At 39.6% G+C, this 26,991-nt stretch overlaps 1 protein-coding gene across 1 annotated transcript; it reads left to right on the forward strand.

The window, feature by feature from the left end:
- Positions 1-222: 222 nt before the first annotated feature.
- ACAT1 (acetyl-CoA acetyltransferase 1) lies at positions 223-22,740 on the forward strand. Its single transcript, XM_023644746.2, has 12 exons — positions 223-616; positions 10,955-11,002; positions 11,506-11,623; positions 11,905-12,000; positions 12,235-12,335; positions 16,036-16,179; positions 16,618-16,768; positions 17,684-17,779; positions 19,140-19,253; positions 20,141-20,205; positions 21,827-21,984; positions 22,414-22,740. The coding sequence occupies exons 1-12, from the start codon at positions 545-547 to the stop codon at positions 22,532-22,534; spliced, it is 1,284 nt and encodes a 427-aa protein (XP_023500514.1). The 5' UTR covers positions 223-544; the 3' UTR covers positions 22,535-22,740.
- Positions 22,741-26,991: the final 4,251 nt, after the last annotated feature.

A 26,991-nucleotide genomic window follows, 5' to 3' on the forward strand; every position in this document is an offset into this window, starting at 1 on the left:
CCTCATTTTGTTCAGTTAAAGTCTGCTTTAATCTGTATTTTTTTCCTCTTCTCGTCCTGCTACTGAAAAACGATTGCACAATTATCATAAATTAAAAGCTAATCGAATTGCTTAAAAATATCTGCATGAATTTCCTTTGTACTTTGCGGGTATCAGTGAGAAAGGCAGGCTCAGTGAACCGAACAGGCCCAGGTTACACAGACACCACTGGCCTCCGCGCTCAGAAGCGGCGGAAACGGGAACCAGCGGCGCATCACGCGCTCGATGACTCGAGCGCCAGCGTCCCGGGCCCCGCGCCTCTTCTGACAAATTCGCCGGGCCGGCGGCTCCCGGGTTCCAGCGCCAGGCCCCGCCCCTCCCCGGGCTGGCGGCCAATAGGCGCGGCCGTCGCCGTCCGTGGCGGCTATTGGAGGAGGCGGAGGCGGGGCCGGGGCGGTGCCGCTCCAGGCCGCGGGGCTAGCTGGCCGCTCCGAGCCGGGACTCGCTGCGCGCGCCCGCCCCGGCCGCCTCCGCCCTTGAAGTCCCCGGTCGGCGCCTGGCGACCATGGCCCTGCTGGCGGCCCTTCTGCGCGGCGGCGCCCGCGGCCGCAGCCCCCTGCTTCGGAGGCTGGCTCAGGTGAGAGGGGCTGGGACCCGGGACTCGGCGGCGCGTTCCTCCCCCGGAGCTTCCCGCCCCGGCCCGGTGGCCGGAGGCCTCGGGAAGCCCCCGCGGCTCCCGGCGCAGGAAGGCCACGCGCGCGGAGCTGGCGCGCAGACCCCCGCGGCTGCCCCGCACCAGCCCGACCCCGGGAGCTCTGCTGTCATCGCAGTGATGACTTAACTGGTGTGTTACACGGGACGCAGCTTCTGGCAGGCTGCAAGGCCCGGGATTGGTCCTTGCCGTCCCCGACGGGTGTGGAAGGCCCATAAAACTGCTTCTGAGCTTTCCTTTAGAGCTATGTGTGTGTCACTATGACGGTTTGTTTTCATGCGATGGGTAACCACTGGGCTTACGCTATGTGATAATAAAAAGATGCTCCTTCTCCGGAGCAACCTCAGACTTACCAGGGAAAGTAAATGGTTCCTCATAATACAAGAAATAAATTATACTTGATAGATGAGAAAATTTACATACTGAGGCATCCAGAGGCGTGTTTTTCCTCCGGCTGTTGTGTTTAGGGAACACAGGAGCGACAGCCTTGAAAGAAAGAATTTATTTTCCATCCATCGAAGGAAGGGAGCTTGCACCGCACGGTTAGGGTCTGGCAAACCCTAGGGAGTAGGTAGGGAACTTGGTTAGTGAAGTGTGAGTTTCCCAGTTTGGTGGGGGTCATAAACTTTGAAATCCAGTCATTTTTAAGAGTTTGGATTTGACTCAAGCCAGTGGAGACCGTTGATATTTTTCTTGTTGTCATAATCAGAGGTTAGGGAGGGTTGAAGTGGGGAGAAAACTATTGTCTGTCTGGTTGTGCAGTAATTTGAGCTGGTGTGCTGGCACGTGACAGGGAGCAGCATTACGCAGGAGCTTGTGAAAGAATCAGTGTAGAATTTGACAAATTTGGAGTGGGAGTGGGGAGTCAAGGGAGAAGAGTCTAAAATCCTGGGTGACTGAGATAATAGGAAGTCAGGAGGAGTAGGTTTCCAGGAAAGTTGAGTTCTTAATCAGCATGTTTGTTAGTTTCATGGAGTGACTTTGGAAATCACAAAAATGTAATTAAGTTAACCTGGGTTTCAACCAACGTTAACTAGGTGAATTAGGTGAACTAGGTATTCTAGTAAATTAAAAAAAATGCACCACCTTCTTAATTTATAGTTTAAGAGCTTCTAATCAAACACCAGTGTTGCTGCTGAGAAAAATGAAGCTGTGGGTCATATAGCACATGATTTGTGGTGGTCATTTTATTGAACTCTAGGAGTCAGTTGTATTGGTTGTTACTTGAATTAAGTGGTCATTTACTGAACTGTGGAAATCTGTTTAACAGGCTTTTCAGTATTCAGTGCCATTTTGTGGAGTAGAACTTGACCTCTCACCCTTTCCACTGGCTCTTTCCTCTTTGCCTTCAGATACACACAGGTCACCCTTACGGTCGGCAAACCTTTACGGACTTTACCAGAACTTGTTGCCTTTGCAACTCTAATCACTTTTTCTTTCTTTCTTTTTTTTTTTTTTTGAGGAAGATTAGCCCTGAGCTAACTACTGCCAATCATTCTCTTTTTGCTGAGGAAGACTGGCCCTGAGCTAACATCCATGCCCATCTTCCTCTACTTTACACGTGGGACACCTACCACAGCATGGCTTTTGCCAAGCGGTGCCGCATCCGCACCCGGGATCCGAACCGGTGAATCCCGGGCCGCCGAGAAGCGGAACGTGTGAACTTAATTGCTGCGCCACCGGGCCAGCCCTAGTGATTTTTTTCTCTATTTTCTTCCTCTTGACCTTTGTACTGTGTTTGACACTACTGACCATTCCTTCCTTGAAACTCCTGTTTTGCTGTCTTGAACCAAAATTGTTTCTTGTAATACTGAAACTTTAAAAAAATTTGCTGCGTTGTGCCAGTCCTGAGACTCTTTGCTCCCAGATTCCTTTCTCTCCTCTCCCCTGCTCTGTCCGTGTTGCTGTGAGGCTGACCCTTGACCTTTGCCGGCAGTCTTTGGAGTTCCTTGGTTTGTGACACGTCACTCCAGTCCCCCATCCGCACGTGGCAGTCTCCCTGTGTCTTCACTTCATCCTTCCTCTGTGCGTGTCTTGTCTGTGTTCAAATTTTCCCTTTTTATAAGGACAGCAGTCATATGGGATCAGGGTCCCCCAATGACCTTATTTTAACTTGATAACGTCTGTAAAGACCACATTTACAGCTAAAGTTACATTCTGAGGCACTGGGGGTTTGGACTTCTTTTTTGGGGTGACATGATTCAACCCATAACAGAAGGAGTGCTCAACAATGTAAAAATTTAATATAACAAGGTGGTTATGTAAGATTTTAACAAAGGAATTATATAAATGAAATACATAAAAATGAAAGTGTTGATTGAAATTAACACAACTAATTCTTGGAGAGCTTTCTGAAGGCCTGAAGAAGTACGGATTTGGGATATCTCAGTTTTCTATAAGGGAATTTGGCTTTCCTTTTACAATAATATGCGTAAACACAAGGTATTTTGAGTGCTAATTGCTAAGCCCTCTCTGTACTAAGAAGTTGAAAAGTTTAAAAATGACTCAGTCGATTTTCCAAAAAAAATTTCCTCAATAATGGCTCAATTTCTAATTCATCTGATTGATTTTTACGGTTATTTTGGCATATAGATGTTTCCCACGTGTTTTTTTGTCTCCTAAGGTTTCACCTGTATCTACAATGCAGTAATGTAAAGTTGAAAAGCTGTTGAGACGTTTCACCAGTGAAGGATTTCATAAGTAAATCATTAATTCCTGAAAAATATACAGTCCTTTGGAAAGAGCAGTTACCTCAGCTTCCTAAATTTTATTACTATTTTTAATAAAATAATGTGTATAATAAAATATGTAATATGTAAAAGATACAGTATGTGTAACATGTATATATGTATAACATGTAAAATATATGTATGTATGATAGAATCAGACTGCTTGGATTTGAAATCCAAGCTTTGTCCCTTACTGGCTGTGTGACTCTGGGCAGGTTGCTTGACGTGCCTATGCTTTAGTTTCCTTACCTGTAAAATAAGAAAAATAGTCCGCACTGACTGGTTCTCTCTCTAACATATGTTCCAGATCCATCTGTACCCACGCTTCTTGTCACCACCTGCCACCAGCCACATGAGTCTTGCCTGGGCTCCTTCCTGTCTTCCCTTGCCCTATTACAGTCAGTTCTCTACCCTGTGGCGAGTGGTCTTTTTATAATGGAAAAGTCTTCAGTGGCTTCTCATTGCACGGCCCAGAATCCAGACTCCTTCTCATGGCCTCTTTGGTCCCTGCGTCTCTAGCCCCCACTCACATGGTGGTCTCCTGAGTTGTGGCTCCCGTCACGCTGCTCCACTTAGCGTGTGCCGAGTCTGTTCCTCATTCAAGGCCCGTGTGCTGGTTCCTCCCTGTGCCTCCAGTGCTCTTTCCCTAGGTCTTCGCAAGGCTGACTCTGATATTCATTTCTCAGCTCCACTGACATCTCCAGAGAGCCCTTTTTTTTTTTGACCATTCCATGTAAAATAGGGCTTCACTCTTTAGCTCATTATCTCATTTTTCTGGCTTCATAATGAGTTTACTGCACCTGAAATGTTTTTCAGAATTGCTAGTAAGCATCAGACTTTGTTCAAATATTTATTTAGTATCTCCTGCCATCACTGGGGTAGAAAATAAATAAAATCACTCTCTTCTTGGAATTCACAGTCTAGTGGGAAGACAATCAGGCCACTGAGGGTTAGGGTTACAAAATGATGTATTCTGAGAACAGTTAGAGTGTGAACAGGGTGCCGTGGCGGCTGAGATGGGAGTGCCTCCCTCTGCCTGGCATGGTCAGGTGAAGTTTCCAGAGGTGGCAGTGCAGCTGAGCTGTCCCTGAAAGATGATTGTGCTATGCAGATGAAACTTAACTGGGCTGTGTTCATTCAGCACATATTTACTACACACTCTATTTAGTATCCTGACCCTACTCTAATTTTCTCCTTTCTTCCCAAGATAATTTATGAGCCGTAGGCGCTGTGCCACGTGACAGGGCTGTGGCAGTGAATGGGAGACAGTCCTGCTCTCAGGGAGCAGCTTGCATTAGGTTGAGAGGGGTAATAGAGGTGTGAACCCCATATTTACACAGTGTGAGAGGTGCTTTGAAGGAAATAAACATGTTGAAATAAAAGAGAGGCCACCTTTAAATAGAGTAGTTAGGGAGAACCACTGTGGGGATGTGCCATTTGAGCTGAGACCTGAAGAATAAAAATGAACCAGCCGTGGAGAGCTGGGGAAAGACTGTTACTGCAGAGGCACACTGCAAAGATCTGGAGGCCGGAACGGGTTCGGAACAAAGAGGAAGCTGGTGTGGATGGCACAGAGCAAGCATGACATGAGTTTGGAAAGAAAATCGGGGGCCAGACCACGCAGGGCCTTGTGGGGTAAGGGGAGGAGTTTGGAGATCATTCTAAGAGCAGCGGGAAGCCATCAGAGGATTTTAGTCAGGGGAGTGACGTGACCTGACTTATGTTTCTAAAACTGGGCAGACTGTAGAAGGGAATTCACGGGAAGCAGGAAATGAGGTAGAAGCTGTTAGAGTAGCAGGAGATGGGGCCAGGACTAGGTGGACTGTGGAGATGAAGCAAAGTGGGAGAATTTAGGTCCATTTTGCACACAATATTGACAGTATCTGTGAAGGAGTATCTGGGTTTTGGGGAAGGGTGAAGGGTGAGTCCTAAGCTTTTGGCCTGAGCACCCAGGTACATTGCGATGTGATGTCCTGAGGTGGGCAATACTGGGAAGAAGGTAGTTTCCCAGGGTTGGGAATTGAGAGCCATGATCTGGACATTAAATTGAAGCTATGAAGTTGGCACTTGGACATGAGTCTGGAGCTCAATCGAGAGGTCAAAGCAGGAGATAGAAATTTGGAAATCATCAAGACATAAATGCTGCTGAAAGCCATGGGACTAGATAGGATTAAGGAGACAGTGAAGTTGGAGAATTAAAAGGGACCTGGGATAAAGCCCTGGGACATTCCAGCACTTAGAGGTTGGGAAGAGGAGGATGAGACAGCAACGGTGACCAAGAAAAGTGACCAGCAAGGCAGGAGTGGAACTGCACGATTGTGTTAAAGTGGGAGCCAAGAAAAGGGAGGGTTTGCATTGTAGTTTACACGTGCTACCTCCTTTCATTCTTACAACAGCTTGTGGAGGGTATTTGAGAAAAACAGGCAAAGAGAGTCTAAATAGCTTGTTCAAGAATATTCAGCTGGTTAAGTGAAATAAGATGGAGAAAGACAGTTATCATATGACTTCACTCACATGTGGAAGATAAACACGTAGATGCGGAGAACAGATTGGTGGTTACCAGAGGGGAAGGGGTAGGGGGGAGGGTGAAATGGGTAAAGGGGCGCATATATATAGTGACGGATGGAAATGAAACTTTTGTGGTGAACACGATGCAGTCTATACAGAAGTCGAAATATGTACACCAGAAATTTACATAGTTATAAACCAATGTGACCTCAAAAAAAAAAAATGTTCAGTTAGTGAGCCCACTATGCCTATTTCTCACAGAAGAAAAGTGAGTCCACGTTGTTGAGAGGTTGAGATGATTATAGTGAAGTGTTTATTGGGTTTTGCTACACAAACATTGTTGACCTTGCTCAGAGCCAGCAACAGTATAGATAAAAGCCAGATTGGAGGGAGTTGAACAGTAAACCGGAGGAGAGGACAAAGAAACAAAAATTGTAGGTAACTTGTTGGAGAATTTCTGTTATAAAAGGGAGCTAAGAAATGAGGTGAAAGCTCAGTGGGAATGTGGATTAAGAGAAATTTGTTGTTGTTTTTTTTTGCTGGCCCTGGGCGAACATCTGTACCCATCTTCCTCTATTTTTTATGTGGGATGCCTGCCACAGCATGGCTTCATAAGTGGTATGTCCACACCCGGGATCCGAACTGGCAAACCCCCAGCCGCCAAAGCTGAGTGCACACACTTAACTGCTACGCCACTGGGCCAGCCCTGCGAAATTTGTTTTTTAAAAATTTTTTTATTGTGGTCTAAATAGTTTATAACATTGTGAAATTTCACTTGTACATTAATATTTGTGAAACACCATATAAATGAGCCCCTGCGCCCCTTGTGCCCTCCCCCCCAATAACCAATAAGTTGTTCTCTCTGTAAGTTTGTTTATAGGGAAATTTGTTTCTGTTTTTCAGGTGGGAGGAACCAGAACCTGTTTGTATGCTTACATAGTGATCCAGGAGTAAAGGGGATGAATGATGTACAGGAGAGGGAAGGGATAACTAAGTTGTGGCATCTTTGAACAGGCAACTAAAGATGGGATCCAGGGCAAAGTGGAGAGACCAGGGGGCCTTCAATGAAACAGAACCAGAAACTCTAAAGAAGAGTAGAAGTGGCTTAACAGAGGCCCTTTGATTACAAGGAACAATATTCCCATTTCAAACTAGCTAAGTAGAGAGGGGCATTTTTGAAGATATACAGTAGACGAGCTCTTGGACATCCAAGGATAGGAAATAAAGTACAGCTGGCCTTGCGGGGACCCTAACTAGAAAATCACTAACCAAGGTGGTATGTGCCAGTCTCAGTCTCTCAATAACCAGTGTGGTGGTTAGACTGGCCCTTGTGGTTCTTATTATGATTGCAAGACGCTCTTCAACAGTAACCATCAGGAAACTTTGAGAAAATAAAGGTTTATTACAGGACCTGGAAATTACCCAGCACACCTAGGGCCACACAGCAAGGTCACCGGTAGAAAGAGAGTGCACACATGGGCCTGGGGTTCAGCTTTTATTGGGGTCGAGGATGGGGGCCTAGGATTTTATGGACTAACTCTTTGTGATTTTAAAACATAAGAATGGGAATTTAAAGCAAAGGAGGAAAAAAACAAGCGACCCCAAGGGTCAGTTATCAAAATCAACCAAGATCTCTAAAATAAAGGATCCTCCGTGGAGGGAGGGGGCCTGGCTCTTTATCTAGTCATGTGGCTGGCAGTGTTTATTTGAGGTGCCCTCTTGAAGTGGATGCCTCAGCAATTAAAGCTTAAGTCAGGTGATTGCATTACAAAAAAGAAAGAATAAAACATGTCAGGGTTTACATTACACAAGGAATCACTGTCTCTTACAGTGTGCCATGGTCTTTTTCCTCCTTTCTCTGAGTGTATATGTTCCGTTCCTTTGCTTCTCTGCTTACTCATGGCTTTTCTCTTTGCTGTCACCTCTGTTTTTACATGGTATTGGCTGGCCATTGTGCTCACTAGCTCCAGCCCCTTGTGACCTTTCAGTTCAAGTGCCCATCATCATCCAGTTGACCCAGTCTCCCAGGGTGCCATCTTGGGTCAGGTCCATTCCAGTCTTGGTCCCATCAGCCCTGCCAGTGGGAGGAGGATGGGAGTCTCCGTGTCGGTACTTAGGGCTGTCCATTCCAGACCCTTTTGAGAAAGGAGTGTAGTTGGAGAGGCAATGACTAGCATGTTTACTACAAGTAGGAACTTTTAATTCAAAGGTGGATCACAGGTAATATGCTAGGATCCTTCATGATAAGTAGGTTACAATAAGCAGCAGCCCAAATTATATGATGCGTTAAGGGTACACTTGTTCTTGCACAGCTGATACTGAGGAGCACATCCATTAAGCAGATGCACTTGGACCTTGCCTCCTGAGCATAGACGCGTGTGCTGGCCTGGGCCAGGAGCTTATGTTGTCACTTGAGTGGATGTGTGAAGCTCAGGAGAGTGAAAATACAAACCTTACTGATTTAGTGACACAGCTTTCAGAGGTACATGTATAGCTAGAGATGGCAGATACATTTCATTTCAAGGTCTGCACAAACAGGCTAATGTGATAGCAACGGGTAACATGTTGGTGATCTCAGTTGGGTTTACAGTTGGTATATTCGATAGATGAATTCAAAGAGTTCGTGGGGCTCTTGCTTGAAGCATCTCAGTGGAACCCGATATTTGAAGACCATTGTGCATCACCAAGTAGTCTTTCTCCTCTGAACCCTGGGGATGGCTTGCCTATTACGCCTCTCTTGTAGTTCTTACCAAATTCTGTTTTAGGAACCAGTATAGGTAATTTTAACATCTCTCCCTTCTAAGATTATTATTGCTGTTTGAGTATAGGGACGATATTTTACAGATCTCAAATTCCCCATATTGCCTTCTATAATGTAAGTGATCTTAGCCTGTTTACTGAGCAAGTGAAGGATCAAATAGTCTTATGTATATTAGTCATCTCTCCCTCACAAAGACCACAAAGGCATCTCTTCTCAGAATCGGGGCTGCATTGAATATTGTCATGATGACATTTTTGAGTTAAATCAGGACTAAATTAGATTACCTTAGAGTTAAATTCTGTTCTTCCACTGCCTAGGAAAACATTCTCTCTTTAAGCTGCCATTGGCATGTATCTATTCTCATCCAAACACTTTATAAAAATTAATTTAGGGGGCATATCTGGTGGTTATTGTGGTTATCTCTGCTCATAACCAGTCTTTGTCAAATTTCTTGTTGTCTGTGCTGTATCGTAAGTAGAAAGCTTTAGTTGGTTATCTGCATGGAGTCAGGACAAAGCTTGTTTAATGGCATTTGTTCCTAAGAACAGTGTGGAAAGAATTGAGATGTAGGGGCATGATATTTACTCTTTCTTTTTTTATTTTAAAAGAATTTATCTGGTAAAACTGGACAGCCACATGCAAAAGATTGAAAATTGACCATTCTTTTTCACCACACACTAAAATAAACTCAAAATGGATCAAAGACCTAAAGATTAGGCCTGAAACAATAAGTCTTCTGGAAGAGAATATAGGCAGTACACTCTTTGACATCAGTTTCAAAAGAATCTTTTCGGACACTATAACTCCTCAGCTGAGGGAAACAATAGAAAGAATAAACAAATGGGACTTCATCAGACTAAAGAGCTTCTTCAAGGCAAGGGAAAACAGGATTGAAACAAAAAAACAGCTCACTAATTGGGAAAAAATATTTACAAGCCACTTATCCGACAAAGGGTTAATCTCCATAATATACAAAGAACTCACACAGCATAACAACAAAAAAACAACCCGATCAAAAAATGGGCAGAGGACATGAACAGACATTTCTCAAAAGAAGATATGAATATGGCCAATAGACACATGAAAAGATGTTCATCATCGCTAATCATCAGGGAAATGCAAATCAAAACTACACTAAGATATCACCTTACACCCGTTAGAATGGCAAAAACATCCAAAACCAAGAGCGACAAATGTTGGAGAGGTTGTGGAGAAAAAGGAACCCTCATACACTGTTGGTGGGAATGCAAACTGGTATAGCCACTATGGAAAACAGTATGGAGATTTCTCAAAGAGTTAAGAATAGAAATACCTTATGACTCAGCCATCCCATTACTGGGTATGTATCCTAAGAACCTGAAATCAGAAATCCCAAGAGTCCCTTGCACCCCTATGTTCATCGCAGCATTATTTACAATAGCCAAGACGTGGAACCAACCTACATGCCCAGAAACTGATGATTGGATGAAGAAGATATGGTATATATACACAATGGAATACTACTCAGCCATAAAAAAAGACAAAATTGGCCCATTCACAGCAACGTGGATGGACCTCGAGGGTATTATGTTAAGCGAAATAAGCCAGTCAGAGAAAGACGAACTCTATATGACTCCACTCATAGGTGGAAGTTAGTATATTGACAAGGAGATCTGATCGGTGGTTACCAGGGAAAAGGGGGGGTGGGGAGAGGGCACAAAGGGGGAAGTGGTGTACCCACAACATGACTAACAAAAATGTACAACTGAAATCTCACAAGGTTGTAATCTATCATAACATTAATAAAAAAAAAAAAAAAGAAAAAAGAATTTATCTGGTAATGTAGACCATATTTGTATGAGGTGTGTTTGCCTCACATCAGAAACATTTGTTAGAAGTGAGTGGGTGGAGAAGTAGCAAGTTTTACTTAAATTTTTTTAAGCAATGAGGATATTTTCTTCTGGTACCTTAAAAATACTTAATTTAGAACTTCGATTTAACTTGAAACTACACTTTAGAAAGCTTATACTTTAAAAAGGCTTAGAAATTTTAAGATGATAAACTCAGAAGTTAAAACATATATTTCCGATGAACAGTTAATCAGAAAAGTATATTAGAAAGTAGTAATTTTTTTCTGATTATAACAGTGATATATGCTAACTGTGGACAATTTGGAAATCAAAGTATAAAGAAGTAGAGTGAAATCACCATAAATCCATCACTGAGAAGTATAAGATGATGTAGATTGATATTTTTTACATCATAACATAAATATTTATATTACAGGACATAAGATATGTGGAGCGAGGTTATGTATCAAAACCCACTTTGAATGTAAGTATAAATTTACATCATCCTTTGAAATTTCAAGAATTTAAAGGAAATGTAGTCAGTAAAAAAATGCATATTCTTATAATTTGCATATATGTAAGGGTCAACTTGGGATGATGGAATAGTTAGGAATAGCTAATTATTGAAATATTAAGTTAAACTCCCAAGTTACCATAAAAAATGTTAATCTAGTGCTCTGCGTAATTTCTGCTTCTTCCCCATTGTCTACTGTGAAACCACCTTCTCTGTAAAAGTGGGAAGGATCTACGCCTGTTTTAGAGTTGGTTTGTCTTAGGTTTTCTGTTAGGTCCTAAATCATAAAGCACCAACATTGAACTGATTAGTTTCACTCCTGTTCAAATCTTGAAATTAATTTAATCTTTGATGAGTAATCATTCATAAAAATGTGTGTTTCTTAGATATCTATGAATTATGTTTATTTAATGAAAGATGATTTGGGTAAAATATTTAAATATAATAATCTTTACCATCTTCTGTCCTGCCAGGAAGTGGTCATAGTAGGTGCTATAAGAACACCTATTGGATCCTTTCTAGGCAGCCTTTCCTCCCTGCCAGCTACTAAACTGGGTTCCATTGCCATTCAGGGAGCCATCGAAAAGGCAGGTCAGTAGTTGCTTTGCTTTCTGTGTAGAGGGAACAGCCATTCAATGGAACAAATATTTATTTTGCACTTACTGTGTACATAACACCTAGAAAGGACTTAATGCCTACGTTTCTGAGTTCCCTCAGAAAGAAGTCCTTGTACTATAGAGTTAGGAATGAAAGTCAAAACTGACAAGAAAAAGAAACTATTCCTGCTGTATAAAGTCATGGACCCTATTAGGTAATCACTAATTATTAAATGGAATAAAATATGGAAACGTATTTTTGATGTTTTAAAAAAGGGATTCCAAAAGAAGAAGTGAAAGAAGCCTACATGGGTAACGTTCTCCAAGGAGGCGAAGGACAGGCCCCTACAAAGCAAGCGGTATTGGGTGCAGGTACTAGGATCACATTTTTGCTTTTATACTTAAAATGTTTGACGTGGCAAAATGGGGGTCATTTCAGCTTAAATAAAATGTTAAACGCATAACATAATTTACCATTCATAGACTTAGACTGGCAGGAGTGTTACAGACGGCAGATCAGCATGCCCTTTTACTTTTAATTCTATGGTTGTGTTTGAAGAGCATCTTTGTTTTTCAGAAGTATGACTTATTTATTATTGGTTTTAGGCTTGCCTGTTTCTACTCCATGCACCACTATAAACAAAGTTTGTGCCTCAGGAATGAAAGCCATCATGATGGCCTCTCAGAATCTTATGTGTGGACATCAGGTAAGAAGCACCTCCTTTTCCACTTTGTGACTAAAATAATATGCAGTGACAATAAAAACTGGAGCACATTCGTGCTGTAAGAGAGACTCTTACAAGTCTGGGTGCTGTGTTGTTTCAGACACGCAGGAGGGTCTGGATTTGCTAATTCCATTTGAAGTAGAGGTCAAGATGATAGGCCAAGTGTCGTATTACAAAGTAGTTTTCAGCCAAGATGTTTTAGTCTTCAATGACCCTCTACGTCTTTCTCTGAGATTCTGGGTGATATAAAACAGCAGAAATTCTGTATTTGCTTGAATAAGAAAGGTTTTCATCATAAATAAGAATAAGGTGCTGACCCTGGGAATCAACTCATTGCCTGAGCCTAGAATTGACTAGTTTGTGGTTCCTACATGCTCCAGTTCAGCTGGGAAGTTGTGCAGCTTTCCATTGGCCTTGCTGATTTAGATCTTGTCTTTACTTGAGATGAAGCAAGAGATAGGCTGCCCAGCAAATATGTGCTGTGGTGTTAGGAGACTAGACCTAGGCTAGACTCATAGAACTTAAGAGTTTATTAGAGCCAAGCCCTTTTTTTCAGTTGAGGAAAGTGAGGTTGAGATGACCACGAACACAAAGTTACAGGGTCTTTATTCTTATCTTGTGCTTTCCAGCCTAAAAGGGCATCACACACCAGGGTAAAAATCAGTTGTGAGGTGTTTGCAAATTATTTCTTTTTTCTTTCTTTTTATTTTATTGTTTTATTTCTTCTTTTTTTGCTGGGAAAGATTCGCCCTGAGCTAACATCTGTTGCCAGTCTTCCTCTCTTTTTTTTTCCTCCCCAAAGCCCCAGCACATAGTTCTATTTTGTAGTTGTAAGGCCTTCTAGTTCTTTTATGTGAGCTGCTGCCACAGCATGGCTACTGACAGATGAGTGGTGTAGTTTGCACCCAGAAACCAAACCCAGCCCACCAAAGTGGAGCATGCCAAACGTAACCACTAAGCCATCAGGACTAGCTCGCCAGTTATTTCTTACATATACAAAAACCACAATTATTTGTACCTTGCTGTTACTCTCTTGCTGTTTCCAATTATAAGGCAAGCCAAAGAGAAAAAAAGGACAGAGTGATATCTGAGCTAATATATCAGACACTTTATTATAAAAGTTATATATATACATGCTAAAAACTGGTATGGAAAAGTATAAAATGAAAAATAAGTCTGTCTTCTTGCATCCCTCTGAGTCTCTGACTTTTTCACCACTTTCTTGTGTGTTCTGCCACTTAAGAGCAGAGAAACTCTGGGAAAGTTACTTAAATTCTGTGCCCCACTCAATGTCTTGAGATATTTCTATATCAGCACATAAGACAGTATTTTACTGAACTGAACAACTATAATATATTTTATGGTCCTCATTGAATGGACTTTTATAGATTGTCTCTGTGGAGTTCTTTACTATTTTAAATAGTGCTGCACTGAGTACCCCTGTACATATACCTTTGGGTACTTATATAAACAGTGGAATCTAACAGAGGTTGGATTGGTGGTTACCAGAGGGGAAGGGGGAGGAAGGAGGGCAAAGGGGTGATTAGGCACATGTGTGTGGTGATGGATTTTAATTAGTCTTTGGGTGGTGAACATGATGTAATCTACACAGGAATCGAGATATAATGATGGACACCTGAAATTTATATAATACTAGAAACCAGTGTTACTGCAATAAAAAAAAAAGTTGAATCTACTGCACTGAAGCAGTACAGTGTAGTGGTTATGAACACAAAGTTTGGAGCGAGACTAATTTCAAATCCCAGCTCTTCCCCTCATTAGCTGAGCGCCTACTATGTGACATTTACTGGAGATTGGTGAACAAAACATTAAAAAATCTCATCATGTGTAAGTCTGTCTACTGGAAAAATTCATAAGAGGAGAATTTGTGAGTCAGAAGATTTTAAAATTTTGATATTTTCAAATGTTTTCCATAAAAGTTGCACCAGTTACATACTTTCCAAAGGTTTTAGGAGCTCGTTTGCCTTCATACAAGGTAACACCAACATTGGGTGTTACCAAACACTTGTCAAACCAGTGGGTGAAAAATGGTCATGAGATTGTTTAGATGTTTCAAAACTGTTTTAGTGACAAGGAAAGTTTTGTCTTAGTTGATTTTTTGTGGTTCTCTAGCAAATGCTATTTGCACTACAGTGAAATGCTTTCAGTTGGTATTATTTGATTCATTTGTGCATGTATACAATTATTTGACCTACAGGAATACTAAGATTGCCTTATTTTGAATGATTAATTATGATTTTGGAAAAGGGTCAATTTTATATTAATAGGATGATTGGAACGTTATTTTCTGTCACTTATTGCCATCATCCCTAGAAAATATTCAGTATTTCAGGATAACTGAAAGAAACTTACATTAGAACTAATTGAAAATCATATTACAAAATGGGTAAAATGTTTGTTTCTTTGGGGTAGGACGTGTTTGTCTTTATTCCTGATTAAAGGGTGTGAGAAAATAACGTTGGCTTTAATTTTGTTTACACTAATGTTTTATATTAAACCGTTTGTTTTAAATTACGCCTTATAATGCAAATGAATTTTTGTTGATTTATAATAACAGGTTAGTTGATTAATATTTATTAAACTTCTAAATATGTCAGGTACTGACATAAAAATACATAGGACAGGGTTTCTGGCCTCAGAGGAGCTTAGTTTAGTGAGGAGATTCAACATGTAAATATAGCTACAATACAGTATAATAGTACTATAAAAGCGTTACACGGTAATTGGGGAACACAGAAGAGACATTGTTCTAAGGAGGGATAGAACTAGGTGGTCAGGAAGGACTGGCTGAGTCTTGATTAGTTTGAAAGGAAATGGAGGCGTTTTACATGTTGGTGGCTGGGTCAAAAGTGCAGAGGTACGAATGAGATGGTGTTTTTGAAAACCGTTAAACAGTTCTGTATGAGCTAAGGTGTAGGTCCAGGCATGAGACTAGAAAGGTAGAGAAGGCAGATCGTAAATGGCCTTATGTACTATGCTGAGCAGTCCTTTAAGGAGTGGAATGATCAGATTTATATTCTAGCCAAAATGACTCAGGTGAGTGTAGATGATGCCTGGGTGGAAGAAAGGCTGCATGTGAGATGATCAAGTAGAAGAACATTACAGCTGTCTGGGAAGAGTTGATGAGGAGGATCTCAATCAAAGAAGCAGAAGGATTATTTCTGTGAACTGAGATTACTTTTAATCTTTTAAAAGACATTGTTAGCAGTGCGAGTGAAAAGCAAGGTTAGATCCTGCATTACTTCTATCCTATCCAGTCATATCTAATGTAGTTTCCAGTGAAAGTAATATGTAGTGCTTTTATGATATTTGTGTGCAATATCCCCTCTTCCACTGAGGATATTTGATGTAAAAGAAAAAAAACTCAGTTCCACAATAAAATACAAAAGTGGCAAAAGTTAAAAAAAAATTTCAGAAGATGGTCTTACGTGAAAGATTCCTACCATTTTTATTAATGTCCAATTCTAATCTTAATTATCATTATAGATTTTAAACCATTTCCTCTCACCAGCGTCAAGACACTGCTTTATATATATTCACTGTGTAATAAATGTTCAGTAAAGTCCATGTAGAATACTTGTTTGTTGTAGCTGCGTAAAGGGTATAATGGGTTTGCAACTACTATTTGAACTGACACTGGGTTTTTTGTGTTGCTGAGCAGGATGTAATGGTGGCAGGTGGAATGGAGAGCATGTCCAACGTTCCCTACATAATGAACAGAGGAGCAACACCATATGGTGGGGTAAAGCTCGAAGATTTAATTGTAAAAGATGGGCTAACTGATGTCTACAATAAAATTCACATGGTAATTATTGCTTTTTAATGGAGAAATGCTGTATACTATACAATATTGCTTGATTTTTTAAAATATATTTTAGTAACTGAAGGATGGGCTTTATAAATGTTGATTTTAATCATTCATTTTAGGAAAATATTTTTTCTATGTTCATTGTATCAGCTTGGCTCAATTCTTGAATAAATTGCCCCACACTGGAATAGGGCATTTTCTAACTTCTAATGTTGGATTCCATAATCATTTAAATATTTGCCTTTGAAATAGCAACTTCTGTGCTAATTCAAGCATTTGAAGATGAGACGTGGGTGTAAAGTTACTTAGTACAGAAAGAAGTGTATTTTAAGAAACTAAATTTAACTGCTAACTACTATTTTATGTTATGCAAAGTTAATAGATATTTTATAAGTTATACAAAGTTAGTTTTTAAAAAATCCCAACTTTTATCAGGGCAACTGTGCCGAGAATACTGCCAAGAAACTGAATATTGCACGAGATGAACAGGATACTTTTGCTATTAACTCCTACACCAGAAGTAAAGCAGCGTGGGAAGCCGGAAAATTTGCAAATGAAGTTATTCCTGTCACAGTTGCAGTAAAAGGTAGAGGGATAATGTAGACTTTACCTGTTGCCGAATTTTTTAAGTTTTAAATTAGTACATGTTTATCTTTGTTCATTTCAACTGAGGACACCGACACTTCCGCTTACGGTTGATGAAGGGAAATCTTGCCAGTTGAGAGATAATATAATTCAATTCGATTTAATATCAGATTTCAACTCAGTTGCAAATTCCACTAAGCATATTATTTTTGAGAAATGTATTTATTAAAACTCTAATGTAAGTGACAGATGTCACATTAGCTTAAGTGAAAAAGGGGATTTATCAGAAGGCTACTGGGGGTACTTCCCAGAACTGAAGGATGTATGGCAGCAACTAGTCAGCTCTGGGACCTTCCGGGATTGGAACTGGCTGTTCAGTTAGGACATGCTCTCTTGGCTTCTCTGTGCTGCATGCTTCTGTGCTGTATTCTTTCAGGTTCCTGAGTTGCTGCCTCCATCTCTAGAGTCACATCTACAGGGTTCTCAAAGAGGAGACTTCTCACCAACTCCAGCAGAATAATGCACAGGAAAGACTCATTAACTTGGTTTAGGTTATATTTCTGTTATAGAAAAGATTACTGTGCTTAGAATGATGGAATACTAGAGCTTATCCAGCCTAGGTCAGACATCTCCCCTTGGGGTGAGAAGAAGTCTGTAATCATAGGCGGCAGAGAGAGACGAGAATGGGATATGGCTGGATAGAAGATTTAAATTGTGTTAAGCTACTTAAACTCTTCAAGACACTAAAGGAGATTATAGATGGTAGATTCTAGAGCAGAATTTACTGAGGGTGGTTTAAGGTATGCAGGCATATAAAGAGAGGCACAGACTACCAGGCACCTTGTGCAACAGTTTATTACTGAATGACTAATTGTTGTCTTGACTGGTAACATTACTTAAAAGCTTTTTGTTTTAGGTAAACCAGATGTAGTGGTGAAAGAAGATGAAGAATATAAACGTGTTGATTTTAGCAAAGTTCCAAAGTTGAAGGCAGTATTCCAGAAAGAAAATGGTTAGTATTAAAAAATGAAGCATAAGAAAAAACGCAGTCAAAATATGTATCTAGTCTTGGAATTGTCTATTTTTAAAAAGTAATTCTAGAAAGCATCTACATGTTATTTGACATTTTCAGTACATCAGTCTCAAGTGAAATTAACAAAACAAATGATATTTATCCAAAGTATATTTAAAATTGCTTAACAGTTAATACCTTCAATATATGAATCCTAGGGAAGAGATTGTAGAATGACTACAGAATTCAGTTTTTCATATGCAGTTCATCTTGAAAGTTTATTGTGGTGTGAAAGCCAAGTTTACATATTCTGTTAAATATCTGTAAGCCTCTTGAGGACTCAGATGACAGCTGTGTTGTTCACTATTGTATCTAGTACCTGGCATGTGGTAGGTCCTTAATAAATAATCATTGAATGTTAGTATAAACAGGATCCCAGTGTTCTAAAGTAATGGTTTTGAAATCCTTTGAGAAATGCTCAGTTTTGCTTTTAAAATTAGCTGTATTCAGTTGTGATGATAATCTGAAACTATTTTTTTCCCCCGTTCCTGATTTTTTATTTTTGCGGTAACATTGGTTTATAACATATACATTTTAGGTGTACATCATTATATTTTGATTCCTGTGTAGATTACATCATGTTCACCACACAAAGACTAATTACAATCCATCACCACTCACATGTGCCTAATCACCCCTTTTTCTGCTCTTGCCTTCCCCCTTCCCTGATTGAATTTCTCACTACCAACTACAGAAATGGGTCTTTCTTTTTTTTAAAGCATCATATAAAAATTTATATTGCAAAAGTATATCTTTATAATTTTAGCAGCAGTCTATTATAGGGTCTTCATTGATATTTTTAAAACACAGCTTGATATATAATTTACATACCATAAAATTCTCCTGTTTAAAATGTACAGTTCAGTGATTTTTAGTATTCATTGACATTTAACTTCAAGTGATTGTAGAGAAGAAGTATCTGATTTTGACACTGATTTGAAAAATATATAATGAGTGTCTGCTCTAATGTGGATAAGCAAAGAGACTCTGGGGAGAAAAATAATGAATTGGTCCTTATGTTTGAAGAATTGTAAACCAGCATTTTCCCAGTGCCATCATGCAGGTGTTTCTGAGCTAGCTTTGAATAAACTGTTACCAAAAACTAACACAAGAAGGCATTCTTACATTAATTGTTATAGTTAGCTATGTATGTTTCCTGAGTAGGAATTATCTCCACCCATATTTGTAATTTTTCATGCATCTAGCCACCCAGGCAGTACTCTGTAGGAATCTGTCAAATTGACCCACGTGAATTCAATGTGAAAAAATGTTTTGACTTCATGCTCATTGATGCTTTTAGGCACAGTAACAGCTGCCAACGCCAGCACACTGAATGACGGAGCGGCTGCTGTGGTTCTGATGACCGCAGATGCGGCCAGGAGGCTCAACGTTAAACCACTGGCAAGAATAGCAGGTGGCAATGTTCTGAACTTGTTTATTCCTAAACCCCAATCAGCTCTTCCTGAAATTAAGTTTCCTTGTTGGTAATACATAATATTGAAGTTGGCTATTTCTAGCTATAGGTTGTACTTTGTGACAGAATTTATTCCATGTTTTAATTGAGATAGAAGCTCCTTTAATATTTTGGTCATAATTGTATGTAAGAGTAAGCTTTAAAAATCTTGTCCTCGGGCCGGCCTGGTGGCACAGCGGAGAATTCAAGGTCTGTGTTTTAAAAACCCTGGCACTGTGGGGAAGGTAGAATAAAAAGGACATTGGATTAGGAGTCTAGAAATGTAAAATATAGATGTTTTTGCATTTATTATTAAATATGTGGCCTTGACATACCCTCAGTCTCCTTAAATTTATATTTTTAGCTGTAAAATCTGCCTTCCCTTCTTCAAAAGGAGTTGAACAGATATTATTGTTACTTTATAAAAATCTTGTAACTTCATTTTTAGTTTAGATCATGGTTTAACCTTAGCACTATTGATATTTTGCAACAAATAATCTGGTTGTGGGGGCTGTTCTGTGCATTGTAGGATGTTTATCAGCATCCTTGGCCTCTACCCACTAGATACCACAATAAGTTGCATTCTACCTATTGTGACAACCAAAAATATCACTGGATAATGCTAATGTCCCTGGAGGCAAATTCCCTCTAACTTCCTACATGTGAAAAATCAATTCGATGATTGGTATCATTTTGTAACATGTAGAATCTTAAAAAAGAAACAAATACCATTACATATAGGGGTTAGGAAACTTGTATTTTTGGATGTTATATATAACAGTTGTTAGATATAGCTTTGGGTGCTTGTAAAAATTTTAACAACCTATTTATTATTATTTTTTATAAAGCATTTGCTGATGCTGCTGTAGAACCTATTGATTTTCCAATTGCACCTGCATATGCTGTACCTAAGGTGAGAACAATGTGAGGATTTGCCATTATGCCAACTTCTGGTTTGCTTAAACCAAGGTTGCAGGTTTAGTTGTTAAATGTTATTCATAAAGCACAGAGATAGCTTGGTTTCAAATCTTCTCACTTCTTTTGAAAACAATTAGAGCAACAAGGTTGACAAACCAAAAAAATAAACGAGCAGCTGATAAACCCACATCTTCAATGGAACAGATTAAAAACTACATAATTGAATTTCTTTCAAGTATGATGCTAAACTCAGACGCCTAGTATGGTAACCACAAAGTGGGAGGCTGGTGCTGCAGAGAAAAAAAGGGAATGCTGAGGGTCCTGGTTCTAGAATTCAAAGCAAATATTCACTACTAGAAGGGGAGGTTTCAATCCTGAAAGAGAACTGCTAGGAGCAGGTCTTAGAGTAAAACTACAAAGAGAACCTACATACTCCAAATTGTCAGTCTAAGTCTCTGTGGGAAGTTGCTAAGGGGTCACAGGAAAAGAGACAGTGTGAGGAGGTGTAGGGGTTGAGGAATCTCAGAAGGCGCCAGCAAATGTTCCTTTTCAGGAGAGGGCCTCACCCTGAGAGTGAACTTCTGAGAGCAGCATCCAGGTTAAAAAAGAGCAGAAATCAGTGGGGAATAAGGATAGAGAAGGATCAGAAACAATGGGGAGTGAGGATCTGTCCAGAGGTGGCAGATCTCAGCAAGCGACAGAATTATACAACTTCTGAAAGTGAATGCATCTCATTGGAAAGCAGGAGAGACAAACAGTTCTGGATTCTGAAGCCAGAAGCTAGATCCTGACCCCAGCTAGAAGCTGAGAGTTAGAGAAGTGGCTACACTCAGGTACCATGTTTTGTCTTGTGCTGTTGGAACAGAGGAAGCTGTGTGAGCTGTACAGCTTAGAAAGCTACCTGAGCCTGCTGGAGAAGGCGAGGAATAGTTTCATGTTAATTTTATCATTGCGCATGACAAAAATATTTCTAAAGAAAAAGGGCACTAGCAATATTGTATAAAGATAATAGCAAAGGGTAACTAGTCCCTTAACACCTTCCTGCATAGCTGAGGAACTACTAAAACAAGAGATCATACAATAAAAGACTTCAAGTAAATAATTTACAATGAAGATACAATAAGCTCTGAATATCTGTGCCCGAAATAACTCCACAGCAAGTTTCATAAAGCAGAAACTATAGAGGATGCAATGAAAAACAGAAACATACTAACAGTAGTAATATTCCTCTTTCATTTGCCAGATCAAGAATCTAAGCATCATAGAATCTGTAAAGTAGATCTTTAGAATATACATCAATTATGTACCTGCAAATCAAGAGTACATGTTCTTTTCAGGTATCTGTGGAATGTTCAAGAAAATCAAGTTCTCTCTCTCTCTCCAAAATAGAAATAAAATAATGCAAACAAGATTCTTTGATTATAGTGCAATAAGATGAGAAATTAAAAGCAGAAAATAAAAGAGCCCTTCCTCCTGGAAGCTAAGAAACTCCATATGAAAATATTTGTTGCATCAGAGGCAAATACAAACCAAAATTGCAGAATTTCAATAAAACAATGATAATAAGTTTTGAGTGTTAATTATCTAAACATAACCTATATTTAAAATTTTTTTAGGTTCTCAAAGATGCAGGATTGAAAAAAGAAGATATTACAATGTGGGAAGTAAATGAAGCCTTTAGTGTGGTCGTACTAGCAAACATTAAAATGCTAGAGCTTGATCCCCAAAAAGTGAATATTAATGGAGGAGCCGTTTCTCTGGGACATCCAATTGGGTAGGTAAAATCATAAAGAAAAACATCTATCTAGGTTAATGGCTGCCTTTGTATTTCTGTCTAAACTTAAACTGCTTCATGATAATTCCTATTAGTCTTGGTTTAACCGTTTTCCTTCCCACCTGTCCTTGGTAAGGCAAACCCCATTTCTGATAGAATCTAACACTGAATACAAAGATCTGTCACATTTGTTGCTTGAAAACTAGTTTTATGTTGAAGAAGATAAATTAAGATTAAAATCTATGCTTGGGCTTTTTATAAAGCTGTCACCATTCTTAAACAAGTCTCCCAAGTTAAAGAAAAGTAGTCAAATTCAGCTATAACTAATTGCTAATAAGCTTTTCAAGAAGTTAATTTGGAATAGAAACATTTTTAGTTAGTCATAATTCTATAATTCATTAAAGAACCAAAATGCTTTCTTAATCCTAGGATGTCTGGAGCCAGGCTTGTCGTTCATCTGACTCATGCCTTGAAGCAAGGAGAATACGGTCTTGCCAGTATTTGCAATGGAGGAGGAGGTGCTTCTGCCATCCTGATCCAGAAGCTGTAGACAACCTCTGTTGTCTTAAGGCAACAACCCTACGTGGCCAGAAAGACCCGTTGTAATGGGTGTGACTGACTACCCTGGCTCAGCTTGGACTCAAAATCTGTTTCATTTATTTTATTATTTTCTATTTTAACTTTTTTTTAATATGATAAAAAGATCAAATCCCAACACCTTTTGAAATTAAATGTAAATTTTTCTTCTGCTTTAAATTTTTTATAATCTCTAGAAGTTCAACACGTTTTCATGTTATAAAGCTATACTATTTGAAATACCAGTGTGCAATATTAGTGACATAAGTAGCTAGAAGTTTCCATTTTAGAGAACAAATCATAATCTATATTTGTGAGGACTGTTTGTTAAAGATCAAGTGAATGTCACCTATAGCTAACTCAGATTTAGTAGACTCTTCAAAGCGAGAGCAAGCTATTTTGGGCAAACTAGCAGTGCCTCATACCGTTAGTCAAGTAGCCACAATGTGTGAAGTGTTGCTAGAAACAGGAGAAACTCATGTGCTCAGGTCCAGAGTGGGTGCACTTTCTCATAACCTCAGCATTCAGGATTTGGTTGGGGTGAGGTCAAACAAAATCCTGGTGTTTAGGCTCTAGGTTCCTACAGCAGCATAGAGTGAGAAAGAAGGTGGAAACTGCTCAACTGAATGGATTTATAAAGGGAAGAGATGGTCACTTTCAATATGCCACAATGCTTGTTCTTAGCAGGATAAAATGCAGCACAAGTACCTCGAACTGCATTTCATCTGGGGGAAAAAACCACTGCAGGCAGGGGGACTTATGCGCACCAACCTCAGCTGCAGCTCCGAGAAGGGAAAGCTGCTACTCGAGTTGAGCTTGACAGTAGTGGGGGAGAGGGGGCAGAAAAGATCATTGTATACACGGACCTCTTGGCAAATAATTCATTGTGAATCCTTATCTTTGAAGGAACAAAAAGGCAATTTGTGGCAAAAAAGAAATATTGTTTAAAAGAATACTTTCAGAAATACCTGTGTGGTAATCACAGCTAACTTTTGTGGCTCACTGTGTGCTTTCTGTCCTAGAGGCTTTATTTATATTAACTCCTTTAATCCTCACAAAAACCCAAGAGGGTAGGTAGGTACTATTATTATCCCTGCTCTACAGATAGGGAAATTGAGGCATGGAGTGGCTAAATAAATTCCAAGGTCAAATGCCTGGTGAGTAGCTGCAATGGGTTCTAATCCCAGCAGTCTCACCTTAGAGCCCAAGTTCTTAACTCGCTATGCTCGGCTTCTCGGGACTCTCAGTAAGCATCTGTCCTAACTATAACAGGAACTCAGCAAAATACACGAAAAAAAAGAAACCCAAAATATATTAGAATACTTTGTTGAAGAGAAGCAGAATTAACACTGCACCCAAAAGTCAGTGATCTGAAAAACATCTGAAAAGCTCTGACAATTCTGGGAAATAATGAAGAGAGGAAAACAAAAAAGGATACAGAACCAACAAGTAAATGGTATTTCTTAAAAAGAAATAAATTCAAATAGTTCTCTGAAGCAATAATTACAATATAATAGAAAAACTCAGGTTTTTAAATACTAAGTGGGCAGATTTTGAACCTTATTTCATTAGCAAAATTAACAGAATCATACTAAGATATTCTGGAGAAAACAGTAAAGAAGAAAATTCTTCAAACATTTAGAGAGAAAAATGGGTAGTTTAAGTCCTTACTTCTAATCAGAAGACAAGTGACCACCATCTACATATTTGTAATGGAATAAAGTGATAGATAACTAGAAGGAGTGTCTAGGCATGCAAGAGCTTAGAAAGTACAGCACTCTGATGTTTTCCCCCCAAAATGACAAAGGTTTATACCAGCACATGGAAAGAAGAATCAAAATCAGGAATTCAGGAACATGAAAGTTTAAAATTTTTTAAATGATTAAGAACTAGCTGGGGAGCAAGGGAAGGTACTGGTAAAATAGGGGTAAAAATATATATATGCTAAATAAAGGCAAATGCCAGTAGAATGTAAAAGTGAGTTCTACATCTTAAATTATTATAGAACATAAAAGCTGAAAACCCAATTATAGAAGTAAGAAGACAGGGTTGGCATATATCATAAAATGATTAGAAGTCAAGGCAGAAAGTGTTAAAAAAATAGGACAAGAACTATCCTGTACAGGCATACCTTGGAGATACTGCAGGTTTGATTCCAGACCACTGCAGTAAAGTAAGTCACACAAATTTTTGGGTTTCCCAGTGCATTTAAAAGTTATCTTTATACTGTAGTCTAGTAAGTGTGCAATAGCATATGTCTAAAAACGCAATGTATCTATCTTGATTAAAAAATACTTTATTGCCAAAAAATGCTAACCGTTTTCTGAGCCCTCAGTCAGTCATTAATCTTTTTGTTGGTGGAGGGTCTTGTAAAAAACACAGTATCTGCACAGCACAATAATAATGAGGCATCCCCACATAAAGAAAAGATTATTTAAAATGAAGTTATGGAAAACCCAAAAATAAGTAAAGGGGCACAGAAGAAGTGGTTTTTATGGAGGATGATGAGAGTTTAGCAGACATCTAGGAGCTGACTGTGATCCTCCCTGGAGACTGGGGAAGCCAGCAGAACTACCTCTGCCCCCTCACGTGAACCCACTACAAATCACAGCTATCTCCCTAGAAGGAGCTTGTACACATGCCTGGTGCCCCAGCTTTTGCAGCTGCCTCCCAAGCAAGAGGCCCCTAGATCACCTGGCTGTGACAGCCAACAAGGTTTGCACTCATGGGTCCCTTTAGCAAAGCAGTTATTAATGGGTGCAGGAGTCCTTCCTGCTCCTGCCTGTGGCTATACAGCTGCGCCCAGTGCAGAGGGAGCAGGCAAAAACGCCCATCTCCCGGTGTTTCCCTGGAAGAGCCCTAACTATATACTTTCCCAGCTGCTGTCTGATGCCACAACTTTGAATCAGCCTGCATCTAGGTGCTGACTGTGATCCTCCCCTTCAGGACAATGACAGGTCTTGGCATACCTTCTACTGGGAGCCACAAATAACAACGGCGGCAGCATGGACATCACAGAAGTCTAAGAGACAACAAAGAGCTCTGGCTAGGCTGAGTGATAAGTTCCATTTCCTATGCAAGATTACTCTGTCAAGACTGGGAGAGGTGGTTGTTTTACCTAATGTGCAGAAAGCAACAGAGAGAGTCAAGGAAAATGAAGAAACAGCGATATGTTTCTAACAAAAGAAGATAAATCTCCAGAAATAGACCTTAATGAAACAGAGATAAGTGATTTACCTGATAAAGACTTGAAAATAATGCTAATAAAGATGTTCACCGAAACTAGGACAATGTATAAACAAAGTGAGAATTTCAAAAATGAGAAAAAATATAAAAGTACCAATTGGAAATCATGGAGCTGAAGAATACAACTGAACTGAAAAAAATCAATCAAGGGGTTCAACAGCAGACTAGATCATGCGGAAGAAAGAATCAACAAGCTCAAAGACAGGGCAGTGAAGTTCATCAATCAGAGGAGCAAAAAGAAAAAAAGAATAAAAAAGAGTAAAGATGGCTTAAGGGACTTATGTGACACCATCAAGCAGACCAATATTTGCATTATAGAGGTCCCAGATGGAGAAGAGACAGACAAAGGAGAAGAAAGCTTATTCAAAGAAATAATGACTAAAAACTTAGCCAACTTGGGGAAAGAAAAAGACATCCAGATCCAGGAAGCCTAGAAAGTTTCAAAAAACATGAATCTAAAGAACCCCAAATCAAAACATATTATAATTAAATTGTCAGAAGTTAAAGACAAGGAGAGAATCTTAAAAGCAGCAAGAGGAAAACAATTGGGAGAAGATGAAAAACTCATACAACTCAACAAAAACCCCACAAACAACCCAATTAAAAAAATGGGCAAAAGATCCGAACAGACATTTTTCCAAAGATATACAGAGAGCCAAAGGCACATGAAAAGATGTTCAAAAGCACTAATTATTAGGGAAATGCAAATCAAAACTACAATGAAATATTACCTCACGCCTGTCAGATGGCTATTATTAACAAGACAAGAAATAAATGTTAGAGAGGATGTGGAAAAAAGAGACCGCTCATACATTGCTGGTTGGAATGGAAACTGGTGCAGCCACCATGGAAAACAGTATGGAGATTCCTCAAAAAATTAAGAAAAGAACTACCACCTGATCCAGCTATTCCACTGCTGGGTATTCATCGAAAGAACATGAAAACACGAATGTGTAAAGATACATGCACCCCTATGTTCACTGCAGCATTACTGACAATAGCCAAGACATGGAAACAACCTAAGTGCCCATTGGACGAATGGATAAAAAAAGATGTGGTAAATATACACAATGGAATACTACTCAGCCATAAAAAAGGATGAAATCTTGTCATTAGTGACACCATGGATGGACCTTGAGGGTATTATGCTAAGCAAAATAAGTCAGGGAGAAAGTCAAACACTGT

The sequence above is a fragment of the Equus caballus genome, chromosome 7, assembly GCF_041296265.1.
Source record: "Equus caballus isolate H_3958 breed thoroughbred chromosome 7, TB-T2T, whole genome shotgun sequence".
NCBI lineage: Eukaryota > Metazoa > Chordata > Mammalia > Perissodactyla > Equidae > Equus > Equus caballus.

Bases quoted from the DNA above. Each gene is read 5' to 3' on its own strand.
- ACAT1 (XM_023644746.2), top strand. From the start codon at position 545: ATGGCCCTGCTGGCGGCCCTTCTGCGCGGCGGCGCCCGCGGCCGCAGC. The intron at 617-10,954 runs GTGAGAGGGGCT...TTTATATTACAG, and splicing joins TGCTTCGGAGGCTGGCTCAG to GACATAAGATATGTGGAGCG. The intron at 21,985-22,413 runs GTAGGTAAAATC...TCTTAATCCTAG, and splicing joins TCTCTGGGACATCCAATTGG to GATGTCTGGAGCCAGGCTTG.